Source organism: Phaseolus vulgaris, chromosome 2 (genome assembly GCF_051622355.1).
Source record: "Phaseolus vulgaris cultivar YP4 chromosome 2, ASM5162235v1, whole genome shotgun sequence".
Lineage (NCBI taxonomy): Eukaryota > Viridiplantae > Streptophyta > Magnoliopsida > Fabales > Fabaceae > Phaseolus > Phaseolus vulgaris.
In genome coordinates this window covers 47,767,904-47,785,678 of record NC_143499.1, presented here as the reverse complement: position 1 = coordinate 47,785,678, position 17,775 = coordinate 47,767,904, and the positions used below count along the sequence as shown (strand labels likewise).

The 17,775-nt window shown below is 30.6% G+C and overlaps 2 protein-coding genes across 3 annotated transcripts; both read left to right on the top strand.

Annotated features, from left to right (window-relative positions):
• Positions 1–1,199: 1,199 nt before the first annotated feature.
• On the top strand, positions 1,200–6,152 carry LOC137812791 (inactive protein kinase SELMODRAFT_444075). 2 transcript variants are annotated; one of them, XM_068614990.2, is made up of 10 exons: positions 1,245–1,670; positions 1,755–2,162; positions 2,472–2,626; positions 2,720–2,814; positions 2,915–3,936; positions 4,229–4,389; positions 4,606–4,682; positions 4,766–4,913; positions 5,689–5,838; positions 5,930–6,152. In XM_068614990.2, the coding sequence occupies exons 2-10, from the start codon at positions 1,976–1,978 to the stop codon at positions 5,963–5,965; spliced, it is 2,031 nt and encodes a 676-aa protein (XP_068471091.1). In that variant the 5' UTR covers positions 1,245–1,670; positions 1,755–1,975; the 3' UTR covers positions 5,966–6,152. The 2 variants fall into 2 exon arrangements, with proteins under 2 accessions (XP_068471090.1, XP_068471091.1); XM_068614989.2 differs by having other exon boundaries at positions 1,200–2,162.
• Positions 6,153–15,926: 9,774 nt separating this feature from the next.
• LOC137812790 (transcription factor MYBS3) lies at positions 15,927–17,506 on the top strand. The gene is made up of 3 exons (XM_068614988.1): positions 15,927–16,385; positions 16,840–17,036; positions 17,158–17,506. The coding sequence occupies exons 1-3, from the start codon at positions 16,112–16,114 to the stop codon at positions 17,347–17,349; spliced, it is 663 nt and encodes a 220-aa protein (XP_068471089.1). The 5' UTR covers positions 15,927–16,111; the 3' UTR covers positions 17,350–17,506.
• The last annotated feature ends 269 nt before the right edge of the window (positions 17,507–17,775 follow it).

Genomic DNA, 17,775 nt, shown 5'->3' with positions numbered 1-17,775 from the left:
GTATCTTTTGGAGGTCTTTTCCAGTCAGAAAACACCCTCACATTAGTGAACTCATGATTAAATCTTAATGATAATCTCAGTCAAATTTTACATAATATAAATTTGTATAAATATGTTATTCAATATTAAAAATTTATATATTTTGAAATATATTAAAATTAAATAACGTGACGAACTTTTAAATATTTTTGCATTATGATATAGTTAATAAAAATATAAATTCAACAATTAGATTAATTAAACTTGCATTATATAAAAATTATTAAAGGTATACTTTATCTAATCTTGTTATGACAGAATAGTAACCCACATGCTCAAGGTGTCCTCTCTCTTTAGGGTTGAAAAATTATTCTTTTTGTAATTCATTTCTTATTAAATATTCCAATATTAAACTGACGAAAATATATCTCAACAACCAAAGTTTAGATAAGTTAAAAATAAAATAATAAAAAAAATACATCTTTTCAAATCTTCACTCATTTATATTATTTTAATTACTTATTTCTTATACTTTTATAGAAACATATTAGATATCCTATACGACTTTAATCCTAGATTAAGACATAAGTTCCTTCTTGTTGCTAAAGAGATTAACACATAATTAGTTTAACAAATTTTCATTAGATCTGTTCAACAGATTCTTATCTATTTTAAGTGAATCTAATATCATATTAAAAAATAACTTTAATTTTAATTCAATTTAAAGTTTAGAATTTAAAGTTGAAGTTAGAACAAATCTTCAGTGTAAACCATTGAAGGTGCATATGCATATCCACTGTAATGACATCACTCTTTCACTTCAACCATCATTGCTTCTTGCCCCCACCAATTACACAGCAAGCAAAATGGGCATAACAGAGTCAATGGTGGCCTTAGGCCATTCTTTCAGAAAGGAAAAATTTTCTTCCCTTAATGATACCAATTGGCACCATGAAAGCAACATCTACTAGTGTTTCTCATTTCATCTCTTCCTATATTTGTATTTATTGCACCTTCTTGTGCCAAATGTTGAGTGGAGAATGACTAGAACTGAGGTGTAATTTCGTGCCCAATGTGGTTTTTCACATTGCTAAATTAAATAATCTCAGTAGTTGGAACTTTCAAAGGGATTCAGTTCAATGCCTTGTAACTTGAACAAGATGGTACCTTCCCACTTGGTTAAAAAAATAAATCCACATGTCTTGTCATCAATGTCACTCACTCTATTTGACAACTATAGAGAGTGTTTTCTAAGTAAAACCTTTGTGATCATTTGCGCATAGTATAATTCTAGTACTTTTAATATCCATTTCCCTCGGTTCAAGCCACATATTTTACACTGCTCATTCATGCATTACCTTTTTCATTCTCATAATTTTCATGGCTTCAACTTTATTGGGTTTCTAAGAAGGGAACTAACTTCAGTGGTTTACATGATTAACATGACATGATCCTTTTTCATTCAATTTTGGGATTAGTGAACAGAATTTGTCTCTACACTCTCACCTAAAAACTGTCCATTTCTTCCTGTCCTTACTTGATTGAAAATGATCCCTTTTTTTAATTTCAATTTTCAGAGGCGCTTTTGCTGTCTCAATCATAATGCATAAGATGTCAGAAGAAAATGGTAATGGGATAACCGGATTCTGTTCCCATGGCCTCACGCACTCAACGTGAATTTGGCATCCCTGGTTTGTAATTTTATGTCATGTAATGTAACAAAAACTGTCCTTTCTTCTGTAGCAGTGGAGTCACTGTTAAGCGTGGATTTTCAGATTTTCACTTGTGTGTGCTTTAACTGGAAGGTTGTTTAACTAAAGTGCCTTGAAGTGTGTGGCCTGCTACTTTTTCATTTCTGGGTAACACAAAAGAAGACCTTGGTTTCCGAGGGTGTTTGTTGTCACTGTTCATTGCTGCAAAGTTGCAATATTTTGGCTGATTCAGCGTTTCAGATGGCTTTTGGTTGCTGATTCTCCTAGCAAGTTGAGAATTTGAGATGAGGAGCCAAAAGGGTCGTCATGAAGAAGAGATGGGCACCTCAGAAACCACCGGTAAAGTGGTTGTGGTTGCGGTTAAAGCTTCTAGAGATATTTCAAGGACTGCTCTGGTGTGGGCTTTGACTCATGTTGTTCAACCAGGGGATTGCATTAAGCTGTTGGTGGTTATTCCGGTTCTTTCTTCAAGTATTGGTTTCTTTCGTTTATTCTCTCTTTTTTTTTTCAATTTATATCCAATTGCTTAGGCTCTTTCTTAGTTACATTACTCAATTTAGTCTCACGCTTAATGGCTTTATGAAACTGAGTTAAAGAAAACATTAAACTAGAAGATGCATACAAAGTTGAGCGGCACATTTTACACAATTGTGTTTTGAACCTTCAAATATGTGAGGCTTTATGACCTTGCCTTTGCTAGAGATCTGAATAATCCAGAAACCTGTTTCTACTCATTCTTGTATCGAGGTTCATCACTGACTATAATTTGTGCATTTGTAGGCAAAAGGGTATGGGGACTTTCCAGATTTACTACTGACTGTGCCTCTAGTAATTGGAGATCCAGTTTAGGCACTGCTTCAGATCAGAAAGAAGTTATTACAAAATCCTGTTCTCAGTTAGTGCTTCAACTCCATGATTTTTACGATCCAGAGAAGGTTGGGACATAACATTGTAATAACATATTAGTTTTTTATTTCTTTGTTGTGTCTCGTGTTCATCTTTTCTAAACTGTCAAACAATTTACACAGATAAAAATCAGAGTGAAGATTCTTTCAGGTTCCTTATGTGGAGCTGTGGCTGCTGAGGCCAAGAGAGTGCAGTCAAGCTGGGTTATATTGGACAAGTAATTTTCAACTTTATATGTTAAAGGGTGTGTTGTTGCTTAATACATCTGTGAAAATTTCCCAATTACTTATGGACCGAAGATGATTCTCTATTTGCAGAAAGTTGAAACATGAAAAGAAATACTGCATGGAGCAGCTGCATTGCAATATTGTAATGATGAAACGGTCTAGGCCAAAGATTCTGCGTTTGAACTTGAACAGTTCACCTAAGATGGAACTAAACATGGGTTGTCCATCTACACTTGCAAGAAACTTGAAAGATGGCAACAATGAACATGCAGATATAATTAGAGGTCCAGCTGTTACTCCTGCTAGCAGTCCTGAACAAGGGTCACCACCACTGACTGCAACTGATATTGGAACATCATCAATATCAAGCTCAGATCCTGCTACTTCCCCATTTTTCCACTCAGAGAGACAAAGAAGAGGTTTTACCTTCATTCACGAGGGACTGACCAACCTAGAGGATATTGAGTCTGACTCCGAGAGTGAAAAGCTAAGTATGTCGTCCAAGAGCTCATATTTTCAGCCATGGATTGCAAATGTGATTTGCATGGATGGTGATTTCTCAAAGCATGAAGACAACAACATGCAAAGATCCAGTGACAAGACTCTGGCCACTGCTTATGAAACTTTACTTGAGAAATTCTCAAAGTTGGATGAAGATCCTATACTAGGAATGCTTAATTGTAAAATTGATGTGAACTTGAGCAAAAGTGTTAGAGAAGCAATCGCACTAGCTAAAAGTTCACCTCCTGGCCCTCCCCCATTGTGCTCTATCTGTCAGCACAAGGCACCTGTGTTTGGCAATCCACCAAGGTGGTTTACATTTGCTGAATTGCAGCTTGCCACAGGTGGTTTTTCACAGGCAAACTTCTTGGCTGAAGGTGGTTTTGGTTCTGTACACCGTGGAGTTCTACTTGATGGACAAGTCATTGCTGTGAAACAGTATAAATTAGCCAGCACTCAAGGAGATAAAGAGTTTTGCTCAGAAGTAGAGGTCTTAAGCTGTGCACAGCATCGCAATGTTGTGATGCTAATTGGGTTCTGTGTGGAAAATGGAAGAAGATTGCTAGTTTACGAATACATCTGCAATGGCTCTCTGGATTCTCATCTCTACAGTAAATTCCTTTGAATCCTTACTTTTCTTTTGCTACATTCATAACCACTGTTGGAAACTGCTGTTCTTCCTATTACTAAATATCTTGGCAGGTGAATAACTTGAAAAGCCAATTACCATTATATTTTATAGTATTATCCAATCCCAGATTGTCTTGTACGATGGTAAATTTGTTGACTGTTATAACAACTACATTAGCAATGATATCTAAGAAAAGTGTAAATACTTTTGCATGAAAATCTTAGGAAGCAATAAGAGAAAATGGAATTTGAAGGGATGATTTGGATATGCAGGACGAAAGCAGAATGTACTGGAATGGTCAGCAAGACAAAAGATTGCAGTTGGAGCAGCTCGTGGTTTGAGATACCTTCATGAAGAATGTAGAGTAGGTTGTATTGTGCACCGTGACATGCGACCAAACAATATCCTCCTCACTCATGATTTTGAAGCTTTAGTAAGTCTTTTTCTTAAACCAGTGACAACTTGTATCAGTTTACAATCACATTTATCTGTCTTTGCATGAAATGATTAAAATAACCTTATTTTATGTGTCAATCACATGTTGTATATAACCATGTTGTCAAAGTATCATTATTGTTGTTGAATTTTGAAATGTGCTAACGAGTGTTTGTTGAGGTTATTGGTTTAATGTTGATGATTATGGTGTTAGGTAGGAGATTTTGGACTTGCTAGGTGGCAGCCAGATGGAGACATGGGTGTGGAAACGAGAGTGATAGGAACATTTGGGTAGTGGGAGATGAAAGCCAAATTGTTTTTCCCCTTTGAAGAGCAGTAAATAAGGTGATGCTGAAAACCTTTGTTATTTACAGGTATTTGGCGCCAGAATACGCTCAGAGTGGTCAAATTACTGAAAAAGCTGATGTCTACTCGTTTGGGATAGTACTGCTGGAGCTCATCACAGGAAGAAAAGCAGTGGACATAAACCGCCCCAAAGGACAGCAATGTCTCAGTGAATGGGTAACACTTTTTTAAATAACTTTAAAAAACAAAAAAATTACTTTGACAAGACTACTTCTTCCTATATCTCCATAACTTTTGTGTCACTCCCATACTATCTGGATTTGAGAAACCTATGAATTATGTAATTTGGAAGCTAATCTCATATTCAGAAAAGACTTCTGGATTATATAATCTGAAAACTAATCACGTATTTGAAAAAAAACTTTCGGATTATATAATCTAGAAATTAATCTCATATCCAAAAGAACTTCTGAATTATGTAATCCAGAAACGAATCACACATTTGAAAAAAAAAGACTTTCGGATTACATAATCCGAAAGCTAATCTGATGTCTAGAAAAGACTTCCAGATTATGTAATCGGGAAGCTAATCACATAAGGCTTCTCAATTACATAATTCATAAGCTAATTATGAATTAAAAAATACTTTTGGATTATGTAATCCAAAATATTAAAAAAGGATATTTTTGGAATAGAATGAAACAAGAGTCTACGTAGACAATTGTGTACGAATTCTCATAAGTTTATAACTTTTTAAAATTTCTCTACTTTTCTCATGTATCTTTTGGGTAAAAGATTATTCCTCTTTCTACTTTTAACAGCTGTTTTAACAGCCATTGAAGCTGAACCATTGAAGCTGAAACAAGTGTTGAATTGTTAACATACCATGACTCTATTAGGTTAAGATAGGTTTAATCTTAAAAGTGAGTTTTGAAGAAATTGTTTTTGAAATTTGTGTGTTGTGACGATTGGTTGAAATGTTGGTGCATAGGCAAGGCCATTGCTTGAAAAAAAAGCGATTTATAAACTAGTAGATCCGAGTTTAAGAAAGTGCTATGTTGATGAAGAGGTGTATCGCATGCTGCAATGTTCCTCTTTGTGCATTGGACGGGATCCTCATTTAAGGCCTCGAATGTCACAGGTTCGAAAATAAATTAACAAATCTTCCTAGTTGAATCATTTTCCCATTCTAATTTTACTTTATACACTGTTTTATCTTTTGTTATAAATAGGTGCTGAAGATGCTGGAAGGTGACATTCTAATGTGAATTTTATCTTGTAAAAAGCTTAGTTTTTCCTCGTAGATTTTTGAAGCAGTGCTGTAAATATTGTCTTCGATTTTGTGGGAGGAGAGTAATTGGAAGTGGTGTATAATTATTTAGTTGATTGTACAGAACAACATTTCAGTTTTGGTTAAATCTTTGTTCGCAGTGTAATGCTAATTTCGTTAAACAATTTCAATTCCAATTTTGTAAAAGGGAAGTGGTTGTGGATGTGATTTTGAATAATAGCGATATTAATCTAAAATAAACACAATAAATTATGATAATATCTGATATATTAGTAATATTATTTTTTACAATATCATAACTAAATTTAAAACATAAAATCTGAGAATATTGGAAAACTGTCTAAAAAGTAAAGTAAAACTATATCTTTGTCGCTGGTCCCGTTTAACATGTGGACGTGAAGAAGAGGTAGGATTAATATAAATATAAAGGAGAGGTATTTTGGTCTTTTCACAATGCAGAGCTCCTTCATTTTAATGCTGCGGCTGCTTCTTCCTGCACCTCCATACTTTCTTCTCTCACCTCCATAGATTTTTGTATTTTCAAAAATGCCCCTTTTTAATATTCTGAATTATATAATCCGGAAGTCATTTTTCAAATTTGTAATTAGTTTCCGGATTATATAATCCGAAAGTATTTTTTCATATGCATGATTACTTTCTGGATTACATAATCTGGAAGTCTTTTTTAACTTCCGGATTATGTAATCTGGAAGTCTTTTTTCAAATGCGTTTCCGGATTACATAATCCAGAAGCTATTCTATGGGGGTGGCACAAGAAGGATACAATTGTATTTTCATGTTGTGTATGGAGGTATCAGAAGAAGATATGGAGGTGCAGGAAGAAACAGTCTAATGCTGCTGGTTCAATAGAAGTGGGCTCAATTTGGTCTTAAATAGTTGGGCTCAATTTGGTGTTAAATAGTTGGGCTCATGGATATGAGTAAGACCATGGTTACTTTTTACACCACTATTTTCTGATAGTTATCTTTAATTTTTAATTAGTATTTGAAAATAACCCTTATTTAGACAAGATGAGTATGCTGTTGTTTATTTGGGCACTAAACCTCATGAGTATTTTTAAACAGTGTTATAAAATTTTATTTTCAAAATATAATAAATATTAATAAGAAAGGTGTGTAAATTTTTTTTGACAGAACAAAATTTTTGTATTGCGGATTTTCTTATCCGGAATGGATTTTTGATTTTTATTTCTGAATTTTTATTTTCAGAACACAAAAAGCTCTTCCCGAATCTACTTTTACAGAATGTATTATTTTAAATTTTAAATTTTCCTTTTCAGAATAAAAAATATTTTTGGAATTTTAAAATTGTGTTGGATACATGTTAAAAATATTGGGTGTAGGAAGAATTTGCCATAATATTACTTTCTTGAGTTTCAGTTTGAGTTGAGTCATAAAGATTCTCTATTGTCTATTGGATTATTACTTTAAAAAACGTAGGAAAATTCTTCTTTGCACCTCCATGCCTTCTTCTTCCATGAAGTAATAAAATCTATATCAAATTCTATAATGTGAAATACAAACCATAATTTATATCAAATTTTATAATGTGGAATACAAACCATAATTTATATTAACTTTTTTTTTATCTAAAATAATTTCTAATTTTTTAAAATAAAAATTAATTATTTTTTGTTTTTAAAATTAGTTTCTGTTTAATAATTTTTTTTAATGTATTATTTTTTTTCTACTTTTAGCAGTTGTACGATGAAATAATTCAGTCCTGAATTGTCAATACATGATTATTCTATATAATAATTACTAAAGAAAAGTTTTTTTGACAGTAAAAAAACATACATTTAACACTGTTTATAATAATATAATAATATTTTTAAATTAAAAAATAAAATAAAATATTAATCTATTAAAGTGTAAAGTTTATCATTTTAGTGTTGAGGATCTTAATATATCAGCATCCTAATTACTAATACCCTTATTACTAATTAGTATCAAAAGAGGAAAGGGAAGAAAGTTTTTGATAGTGCTTAAACCATATTCCACTGTGAAATGAGAACAAATAGCATTTAGTTGATAATGAGAGAAGAAGGAATTAAAAGGAGATAATTGAGTAGCTCTTCCACGCTCAAACAGCAAAGTTGGTGCCAGAAAATTATGTTTTCTTAAAAATGTCCGTACAGTGCATCACTGGGTCCATCCACTCATTAATTTTAACCATGTCACAATCACAACGTGTCAAATGAACCTCTACAACCACTTCATAACAGCTGGCCTTATATCTATATACCATTTCACTTCTCTCATTAATTGTTCTTACATACCAAGTATAGAACATTTTATACGTCTCATATATGTTTTCAATTTTTCTATAACTAGTGTGGTAAGTAGTAACATCTTTTTGACTTGGGATATACTTAAAGGCAAAATAATTTTTCTTTTTCCATAGACTTTATTGATACTCAAATCGCTCTATTCGAGTTTGGGAACAAATATACTATTCAATAGTCGGAAAAGGTCATCATGGTCGAATGACCGAGAATATTGAATAACTCTCTTAATCCAAACACAATTCGTATATTCACAATTATCTGTAATTAAACCAACATGATTAAGACATGGTTGGGTCCTCTGTTGGACCCACAAACAGAGTTCATGACAACCGAGATCCATTCAAAATGTATAAATATCAGAGAAGGCTCAGCGTCAAAGATAATTTTTCACTATCAACTCACCTACCATTTGTACTCGAACTAGCTTGATGAGTGCCTTTACAAGTTCCTCACTCATCTCAATGAAAGAAAAAACCAACCAGAAACCACCGTGTATGTAGGCCATAAAGACTAAAAGACGAAGATAAAAGATGTCACTTTAGGAGAAACCCGATGTTGGAAGAATATATTTTAAGCAAAAATTACTTGTTTATCATTTCCATCAGTAATTCTCTCATGTCCATTGATTGAGGCACAAATAATTGGTTATTTAGAAGAGAGTGACAAATTAATTAATAGATTAAGAAAAGAAGTTTTTTTTTTTCTGATATTAAATCCTTGAAACATGTGTGGAATCTTTGGGAAACAATAACAGATGGAAACGTATATGCATTCTATATTTCTGTGTTAACTTCAGCAGTGAATAATGCAGAGCTGTTTCCATCTTTGTTTTTGGACTAATGAATATCCATCACAGATAAAATGTCAATTTATCATGAGCTGTAATTAGTAGAAAGTTAGATATACATGATAAGGAAACGCGGGGACCTGTTAATTTTCTATACTCTTCATTGCAGTAGTCTATTTTATCTCACCACCTTTAACTTGTCTTCTTTTAGTTCTTACTTTTTTTTATTGTTTATCCTAGATAAAAATAGATACAGTAACTGTTTGTAACCTTTTTTTTTATGTTTTTCAATGATGTGTGAGTTGTGATATAGAATTCACCAATTTTTTTATTCAAAGATGAGTGAGTTGTGTTACACCATGCAAGGAGAGAGAGAGAGAGACGAATCTCACTGTGCATTCCAAGTATTCATTAGTAGTATCTCACTGATAATTACACACTTAAACTATGTGATTGGATGATACTGAAGGTGATTAATATATAATTGCTCAGTGATATTAGGAGATCGATATGATGAAATCATCACCTATAAACTATTGAAATGATTGCAATCACAAGCAAATTTGAAATTGATAATATTGTTTTTTTATCAGAAAAAATTAAATAAATGTATATCACTTTAGGAATGATAAAAATCTTATACAAAACAAAAAGAAAAAAATCACTTAGACTTCTTATATCAACGTGCGCTAAACTCTTACTAACATTTATACACATCATTTAACCGTTTTCATACAAACCAAAAAATTAAAACACGAGTTAGAAGTTTTAGAAGTAACTCAAGATTAAACTTTTAACTGAAACCGAACGAACAATTCTGCCACATCAACCACATCATCTTTAAAAATTATATTATATGAAAATGCAGAAACGGAGTGCCGAAGAAGAGAAGACCAAGTTTCCTTATTTGCACAATGATTGTGGCCAAATTTTCCATGTTGCTTTTGACTTTACTAGGAAGAGTAGCTCTTTGAAAAATTAGAAAGCCAGTTTGAGGAATGATGTATTAGAAAATTGAATGATTGTGAATATAAGAAACATAAAGAATGCAGATATAGTGATCCTTGGCCTCCACCAAGTGGTGCCACCATTTGGTTAAAAGTTGTAGGTAGGGCTACTCCTATATATCAGTATTAATGTATCTTATGCAACTAGCTGTAGGAAATTGAAGGTGATGTGGAATTGGGTTTGGAGAATAATTTAAAGTGCTTCTGCATTGGACATTATTAAGTTTAAAACTTCATTCTAGTATACTGCATTATTTTAGGGATGCAATCTATCTTTTCAGCTTAAGTGGCACAGTTCTGCTATAATATTTTTCTCAGATATAATAAGATTGGTCATGATCCAAAAAAGTAACTAATTAATGGCGATTTAGTTATCATAGTTTACATGAGAAAGCTAACGACTTCTTTAAGATAATGTAATGATGGGAGAAAGAAAGAGGGAAAGTGAACAACACTTAAAATATTTGTTTGATTAGGGGAAAAAAAAAATTGAAGATGACACATCGAATTAGATATAACACTACAACAAATCAATTTTAGAGATAAAAATAATTAGTTATTATAATAACTAAATTAGATATCATTTTAAAAACTAAAAAAAAATTAGTTTCTAAATTAGTTTATATTATTGTTAAATGATTTTTAAATTGATATCTAATTAGCTACCACCAAGGTTTTAACTACCAGTTATTTAGATTCTAAATTTGGTAGTAGTAAGTTGCTAAGTAGATACCAATTTAGAACCCATTTAACAATAATAGAAACTAATTTAGAAACCAATTTTTTTTAATCTCTAAAATGGTCTCTAATTTAGTCACTAGCAACTAATTATTTTTTATCTCTAAAATTGGTTTCTATCTCATGATTTTGATTTTCTTATATTCATGAACGAATTTTATGAGATTAAGTTAGATTTAAAATTTATTTTTAATATAGTATCAGATCCAATAAAAAGTATATTTTTGAAGATAAATATATACAAATAGAAACAAATTACACACATCAATAAAATATTTTGTGAAAATAACTTGTGATTCTCAGAAATTATTTATGAATTAATTAAAGAAGTTTTTGTGGTGCATTAATCAAAATATACCTTTTTTTTGTAACTTCAATAAATATCAAATCAAAGTTTTGTCACAAGATTTTATTTGATAAGAGCTTATCAACAATTAAAATATTTATCCAAATATGTCTTGAATAAAATAATACATTTATTTATGAATCTATTTAATGTATATTTTTTAAATAATTAAGAATATTTCTATATATATATATTTATTATTCTTGATAAATATTTGGACGTATATTTTTTGCATATCCTTGATTGATTTTGACCTGTGAAGGAACCTACCCCGTTCTTTGCCCTTTGTCTTTTATATGATGAATATATGATGAATAAATGAAGATGTTTGGTCAGAATTGGATAGTTTTATAATATTTGAACACAGTGCAAAAGGATTTTAGTATCGTACTTTCACTAAAATTATAAACTATATCCAAAACCATAATGCAAAAAACTGATCTTTCTACTTGAAGAAATCATTAACTAAATTCTGATTAAACACTTTGTTATTGGTTGCAACTCTTTGTAGTGCCGCACTGGTTATGACTTTTGGCGTTTGAGTTGTGAGTGGAAATAGTTAATGGATACATCTACGTGTTTTAAAACTAATATCTATAATTAATTACCCACTCAATTAAGGAACTCGTCTTTTACAAATTCATCTAACAATATTGGATCCTTTGCATTATAAAAATATACGTAAAGTAGTATTTAGTACACACGAAAAGGTACTATAGAAAGTATGTTTTGTGTGGGGCAAAATATATACTTTGTTAATTTGGTAAGTAAATACACTATTTAAACAATATTATATTTGGAGGATGATTCAAGATAAATTATAATATTTTGTGTTGGATATTTTATAGTATATAAATAAATACAAATATCACTTTTTAATCAATTTAATAGGATTGAGTTAAACTTAAAAATTTACATCCTAATATTTATACAATTAATTCTATGACAAAAATCATGATGATTATAAAGAACTTGAAATGTATATAGTTTGTAAAATGTTACCATTATTAGTGAGATTTAGAAACATAAGAACAAACACATTTTTAAAGGAGGAGTGATTATCATTCTGAAAGTTTTTTTTTTATTTAATTAAAGGTTTGATCTTGGATTATATATAAATTTGCTTATGCTTGTTTTTCTTTTTTTATTGGTGTCTTGATTTGGTGACTTGTTTGTTTTTTATCAAGAGTTTTTGTTAGTTTGAGTAGGTTAATTTTGTGGTATTCTTCTTTCAGTTGGTTCTTTCAGTTGGTTCTATTGGTTTGAGTTGACAGTTTTTTGTAAGCTTATAGGTTTTTTCTCTTAAAAATAATATCGGATTACCTTTAAAATGATTCCTATTTATTAATTTTTTTTGTGATAAAAAAATATAGTTTGTAAAATTGTGTAAAATAATTAAGCATCTAATAATATTGAAGAAGATTCCTTTGTATGATAATGCCAAATGATATATGGATGTGTCGTCTTTCTCAGAAATTATTGAAAGCTTAGAGAAAGCTTCAACTTGCTTTCAACTCAAATTAATTGTGCTAATAGTCACGCTTCTGGACTCAAATTCTTAAGCCTCGAGATACAATAATGATATTAAAATCACTAGCTAGGTTAGTAGGAAAGAGCTAGGTTGATGAAGATATATAATAATTATCCAATTTTTCTGTTTTCATTTGCAAACTTTAATTATATATATTACCATACTTATATATTCAACATGGAAAAAGAGATTTTAAATAATCAAGAATCACTTCTTTATTAAGTGATTCTAAATAATGGAGAAGGTCCTCTATATCCATGGAAAAAGAGATTTTGTATGCTTTTATAACACATTTTCACCTTCTTTTTCTATCTCCCTAAGCTCTTATCACTTTTTTTTTTCTGCCACACATTTCTAAAATAAAATATTCATTAAACATTTTCCTTCAAATATGGTGTATAATTCACCCGAACTGGTAACGAGTACGTGTGAAAATTATAAATGATGAGAGGAGTAATTAATCTATTTCTAGGATGGGGAATTTTCTACACTTTTTTTGGGTACAGATTATCTACACTTAATATACACATATAATTTTAATAATAAAATGTATATACTTAATTTATTTTCTAACACACTTAAAACTTAAATTCGCTATGTTTTTGAATAAAAATTGGTGGTGGTCAATGTTTTTTAATAGAACTTTATTTACATTAATTTTTTATACATTATTTAATTTGATTAATTGAGGTATTCTTGTTATTTATTTTATTTTGTTAGGTATTAAACCTATTAAATGATACATATATCAGAGTTATAGAATGATCCTAATATTAATTGAGTATCTTTTCTAATTATCAGTTGTTCCTCATTATCGTGGTGAATAACATACCTTTATTTTGTCTTGTTATGATTCTAATATTTAATTATTGATTCTTTCCCCCTTTAGTTAAACCTAAAATGAGTATACCATTTGTATATATTCAGACCATTTGTTTTGATTTTGACTGGAATAACAAAGAAAGTTGAGATATTCATTTGTATATAAGTGGGTGCAAACTTCACTTCATGAGCCGGTTTTATGGGATTGAGTTAAACTTAAAATCCATTTTCTAATAAAACCTTAATCCACTCCCTAATAAAACTTTAATTCATTAAGATATTAAATTTGATCTAATTTTATTGTAAAAAAAAGTAATATAAATTATTATAAACAAGTAAATAAATCTAAAAAGAAAATTAAAAAAGGTGAAAAGTAGTTGATCAGTCCGCCAGCCTGTGTTACTATTTACAGGCTGCACAACCTAAATTTAATTATTTGATAAGAATGAAAAATATTTTGAATTTTAGAAACACAAAAAATAAATAAGAACCAAACTCAAAGTTTACTTATTTTATATTTGTGAACTAAACATCAAAAAAATAAAAACAACACCAATTTATTCATTCTGATAATAATGCATACACAAAAAATTAAAAGTCCGGTTCAAGTTTAAGTTTATATTAGCTGAATTTAAGTAATATGTGAACATAACTAGAAGTGTAAAGAAAATAATAAACGAGACAACACATAAGTGACTTAATATAAGAAAAGGAATTAACAACTCTCGAAAAATCTCGTTAATAGATTATATTTTATTATTTTATGTTGAATTAAACAATTAAATGTGAGAATTCTGTACAATTATATATTTTTTCAAACGGCAGAAAACCTGATTTGATGCGATATGTTCATTGAGTAATAGTTTGTAAATTGTGATGCATTTGTTTTTTAATTGTTTTATTGTAGGAAAATACATGACAAAAGCACTGCAATAAAAATTGGAACTATGACTTGGTGTGAAACAAGTACTAATTAGAAGTAAGAAAATATAAGCAATGAAGTTAGTCCACTACTCACTATCAAATGTTTGAATAAAGGGACCAACCCACAAAATGGTTTAATGTTTTTGACTTTGAACACTACTACCATGAATATATTCACTAAAAACCTTAAACTTTGTCGTAATGTATGAGTTAGGATAAAAAAAAAGTTAAAGAGAAACTAATATTGATCCAAATTACACCATGCGAGTCAATAACTTAGGTTATTATTAATTAATTAAATTATTCAAAAAAATATTATATAATTATATAAATAAATAATCAGTTTTTCAGAAGAAATAAATAATTTATAACTCACTATTTCAGTTTAAATGTACACTTTCAATACAAAATCAAATTAATTGGGAAAAAATGTACCATTTAGACTATGTATCTTGCCACAAATATATATATGGTTTCTATAGATTTATCTGGAAAGTCAGAAGTTTTGAGAATTCATCACGTTCACTTCACGTTTTTAAATAACAATATGTGATCAATTTGATATAAGTTTAGCAACTTCCTTCAAATAATGAAATTTTAGTTGACGAACACAACTTTCAAAGTCATCCTCTCCATATATATAAATTATTTTCTTTCTTTCTTGAGTCATACAAAGACCAACCTTGATTGAATGGAGAGAAATTCCTCCTTTCTTTCTTGCTTTTACACTTAATTCAATATATTCATGTGTTGAAAAAGAATATGCATGCAACATCTACAAGAAAAAATTCGATTACTTCAAACTGGTTCAACTCTTATACAGATCTAAAACATAATAATAAATCTCTTCTAACACAATCAACAAACCTCATTCAACCAAAGACAGTTCATGTAAACATCGAAGTAATAATGAAGTTGTTTTGTTTAAGGTTTAAGATTTAGGGTTTGTTGTGTACCTAGTGGGTTGGGGGGTTGTGGTTTGCTAGTAGAGTAGGTGTATTTTGATAACAAATTGATGTTGATTTTGTTTCTGGTTTTGTATACGGGTTGAAACACGTCTGAAGTAGTCCCCTTTAATTCAATTAATTATCTGTTGATAAAAAAAAGTAATAAACTAACTCTGCCAACAAAACATCAATTAACTAACCTCATACAAATTAATAATTACATGTATATTTATGCACCCATCTTAAGTCTACCAAGAGAAGAAGATATATATGTTGATTGTCAAATATTTATGCAAAATTTAGACCATAGAACATAGAACGTGTAAATTAGTGTGGTAGAATATTATATTGATGAATGATAAAATAAATTGAAGGTTAGATAGATGGATCCTGTGTAGTCCCAGAGGACATAAATGCTCCAAATAAGATAAGGTATCCCTATCTTTATGATTTTTTTATTTTATAATAAGGAAAAAAATAGTTGTAAAAATATCCAGCAATAAACTATATCCATCCAATCAAATTTCGTGGGTGTGACTACATTTTCATGAACCCCACACCTCACTCCATCATCATATATACCTTCAAATCAATCCATTTTTCTGCTCTTCTCTTCCCTCTTTCTCACACACACACACTCTTACATGCATAAACATCATATAGTTTGGTTTTGATTTGAGGGTTCTGAAAATCTGAATTTTGTTGAAGAGAGAATGGGGAGAAAGTGCTCACATTGTGGAGTGATAGGGCACAATTCAAGGACCTGCACTTCTTTGAGAGGCTCTTCTTTCGTTGGACTTCGCCTCTTTGGCGTGCAATTAGACACCTGTGTTACCATCAAGAAAAGCTTCAGCATGGACTCCTTACCCTCTTCATCATCTTCCTCTTTTTCTTCATCAAGATTAACCATTGATGAAAACTCTGACCGAACCTCTTTTGGGTATCTATCAGACGGTCTCATACCTCCACTTCAAGAGAGGAAGAAAGGTATACATATTCTTGTTTCAATCTCCTAAGTATATATTTTTTCTCACTATTTTCATATATCTCATGAATAATTGTTCATTTGAAGTTATAGGTAAACAAATTCTATGCACACTAATCTAGCTAGTGTCTTTTACTCATCAGCCTCCCAGGAAAATCTTTGATCATAATTATCAAACTACTTTTCCTTGATTCTTGTCTAGTATATACCATTTCCTTCTTTATATACATGATTTATCCACAGAGTAAAAAGATAAAAACATTTCATAGAGTGTAAATCTCATCTTATAAACCTGATTTTGTAAAGTCGAGTTAGGCTTAAAATCCGACATCTAACATTGCTTTTATGATTATAAACCTGATTTTGTAAGATTGAGTTAGAATTAAAGTCAAAGTGAATTTGTTGGTAACCTTAAATAACATGTAACAACATTGTTGTTGTGCATACTTATATCAGGAGTGCCATGGACAGAAGAGGAACACAGAATATTCCTTGTAGGACTGGAGAAGCTGGGAAAGGGTGATTGGAGGGGAATCTCTAGAAACTTTGTGACCACAAGAACTCCAACACAAGTGGCAAGCCATGCTCAGAAGTACTTTCTCAGATTGGCAACTATAGATAAGAAGAAGCGACGTTCAAGTCTCTTTGACGTGGTATGCATAAACCCTGAATCATTAATATGCTGCTTACACTAATCATGGTTTATGTTTCTCTTTACACTGAAAAGTAATTTACTTTTTCTTTTTTCCTTTTGCTTTGTGGTTGAAATGGCAGGTTGGTAGCAACAGCCCCAGCATAGGAGTTTCGTCTAAATGTGAAGTTAAGAATAATGATGCCACTTTGTCCTTGCTAACCTACTTTCAACAAGAAACCAAATCAGATTATAATAAGCAAGAAAATCTTGATAATTGCCCTCATCAACCTCCTAATCTGGACCTTACTCTTCGTTCCTGCTTATTAGTGTGACTTAATTACTCATGTCTTATATAAATACATATAAAAATTGTCTCATCATTAATGTACCCTTTTATCTCTTCTCAACTGTCAAACTCATGTAGAAGATCATATTCTCAAAACACATTGTTCTTTGCAGTAATTCTACTGATAGTCTTATTAGTCTCTATTATCTATGAAATAATCATATCCGTTGAACAGGTCGGCATTAACTACTCTGTGTATAAGGTTAAAACATTCCTGACTGAAATGAATCATTATGAAGAATATAATGTTTGTTATTTTGAGTAAAATTAAGGGTTAAAACATTTCTGAAATGAATCATTATGAAGAGTATAATGTTTGTTATTTTGAGTAAATTTAAGGGCTGAGTGAAAGAAAGAAGAATTAAGCATAGAATCAAACATTTGGATCAATGTTTTATGAGCAAATTGTTTA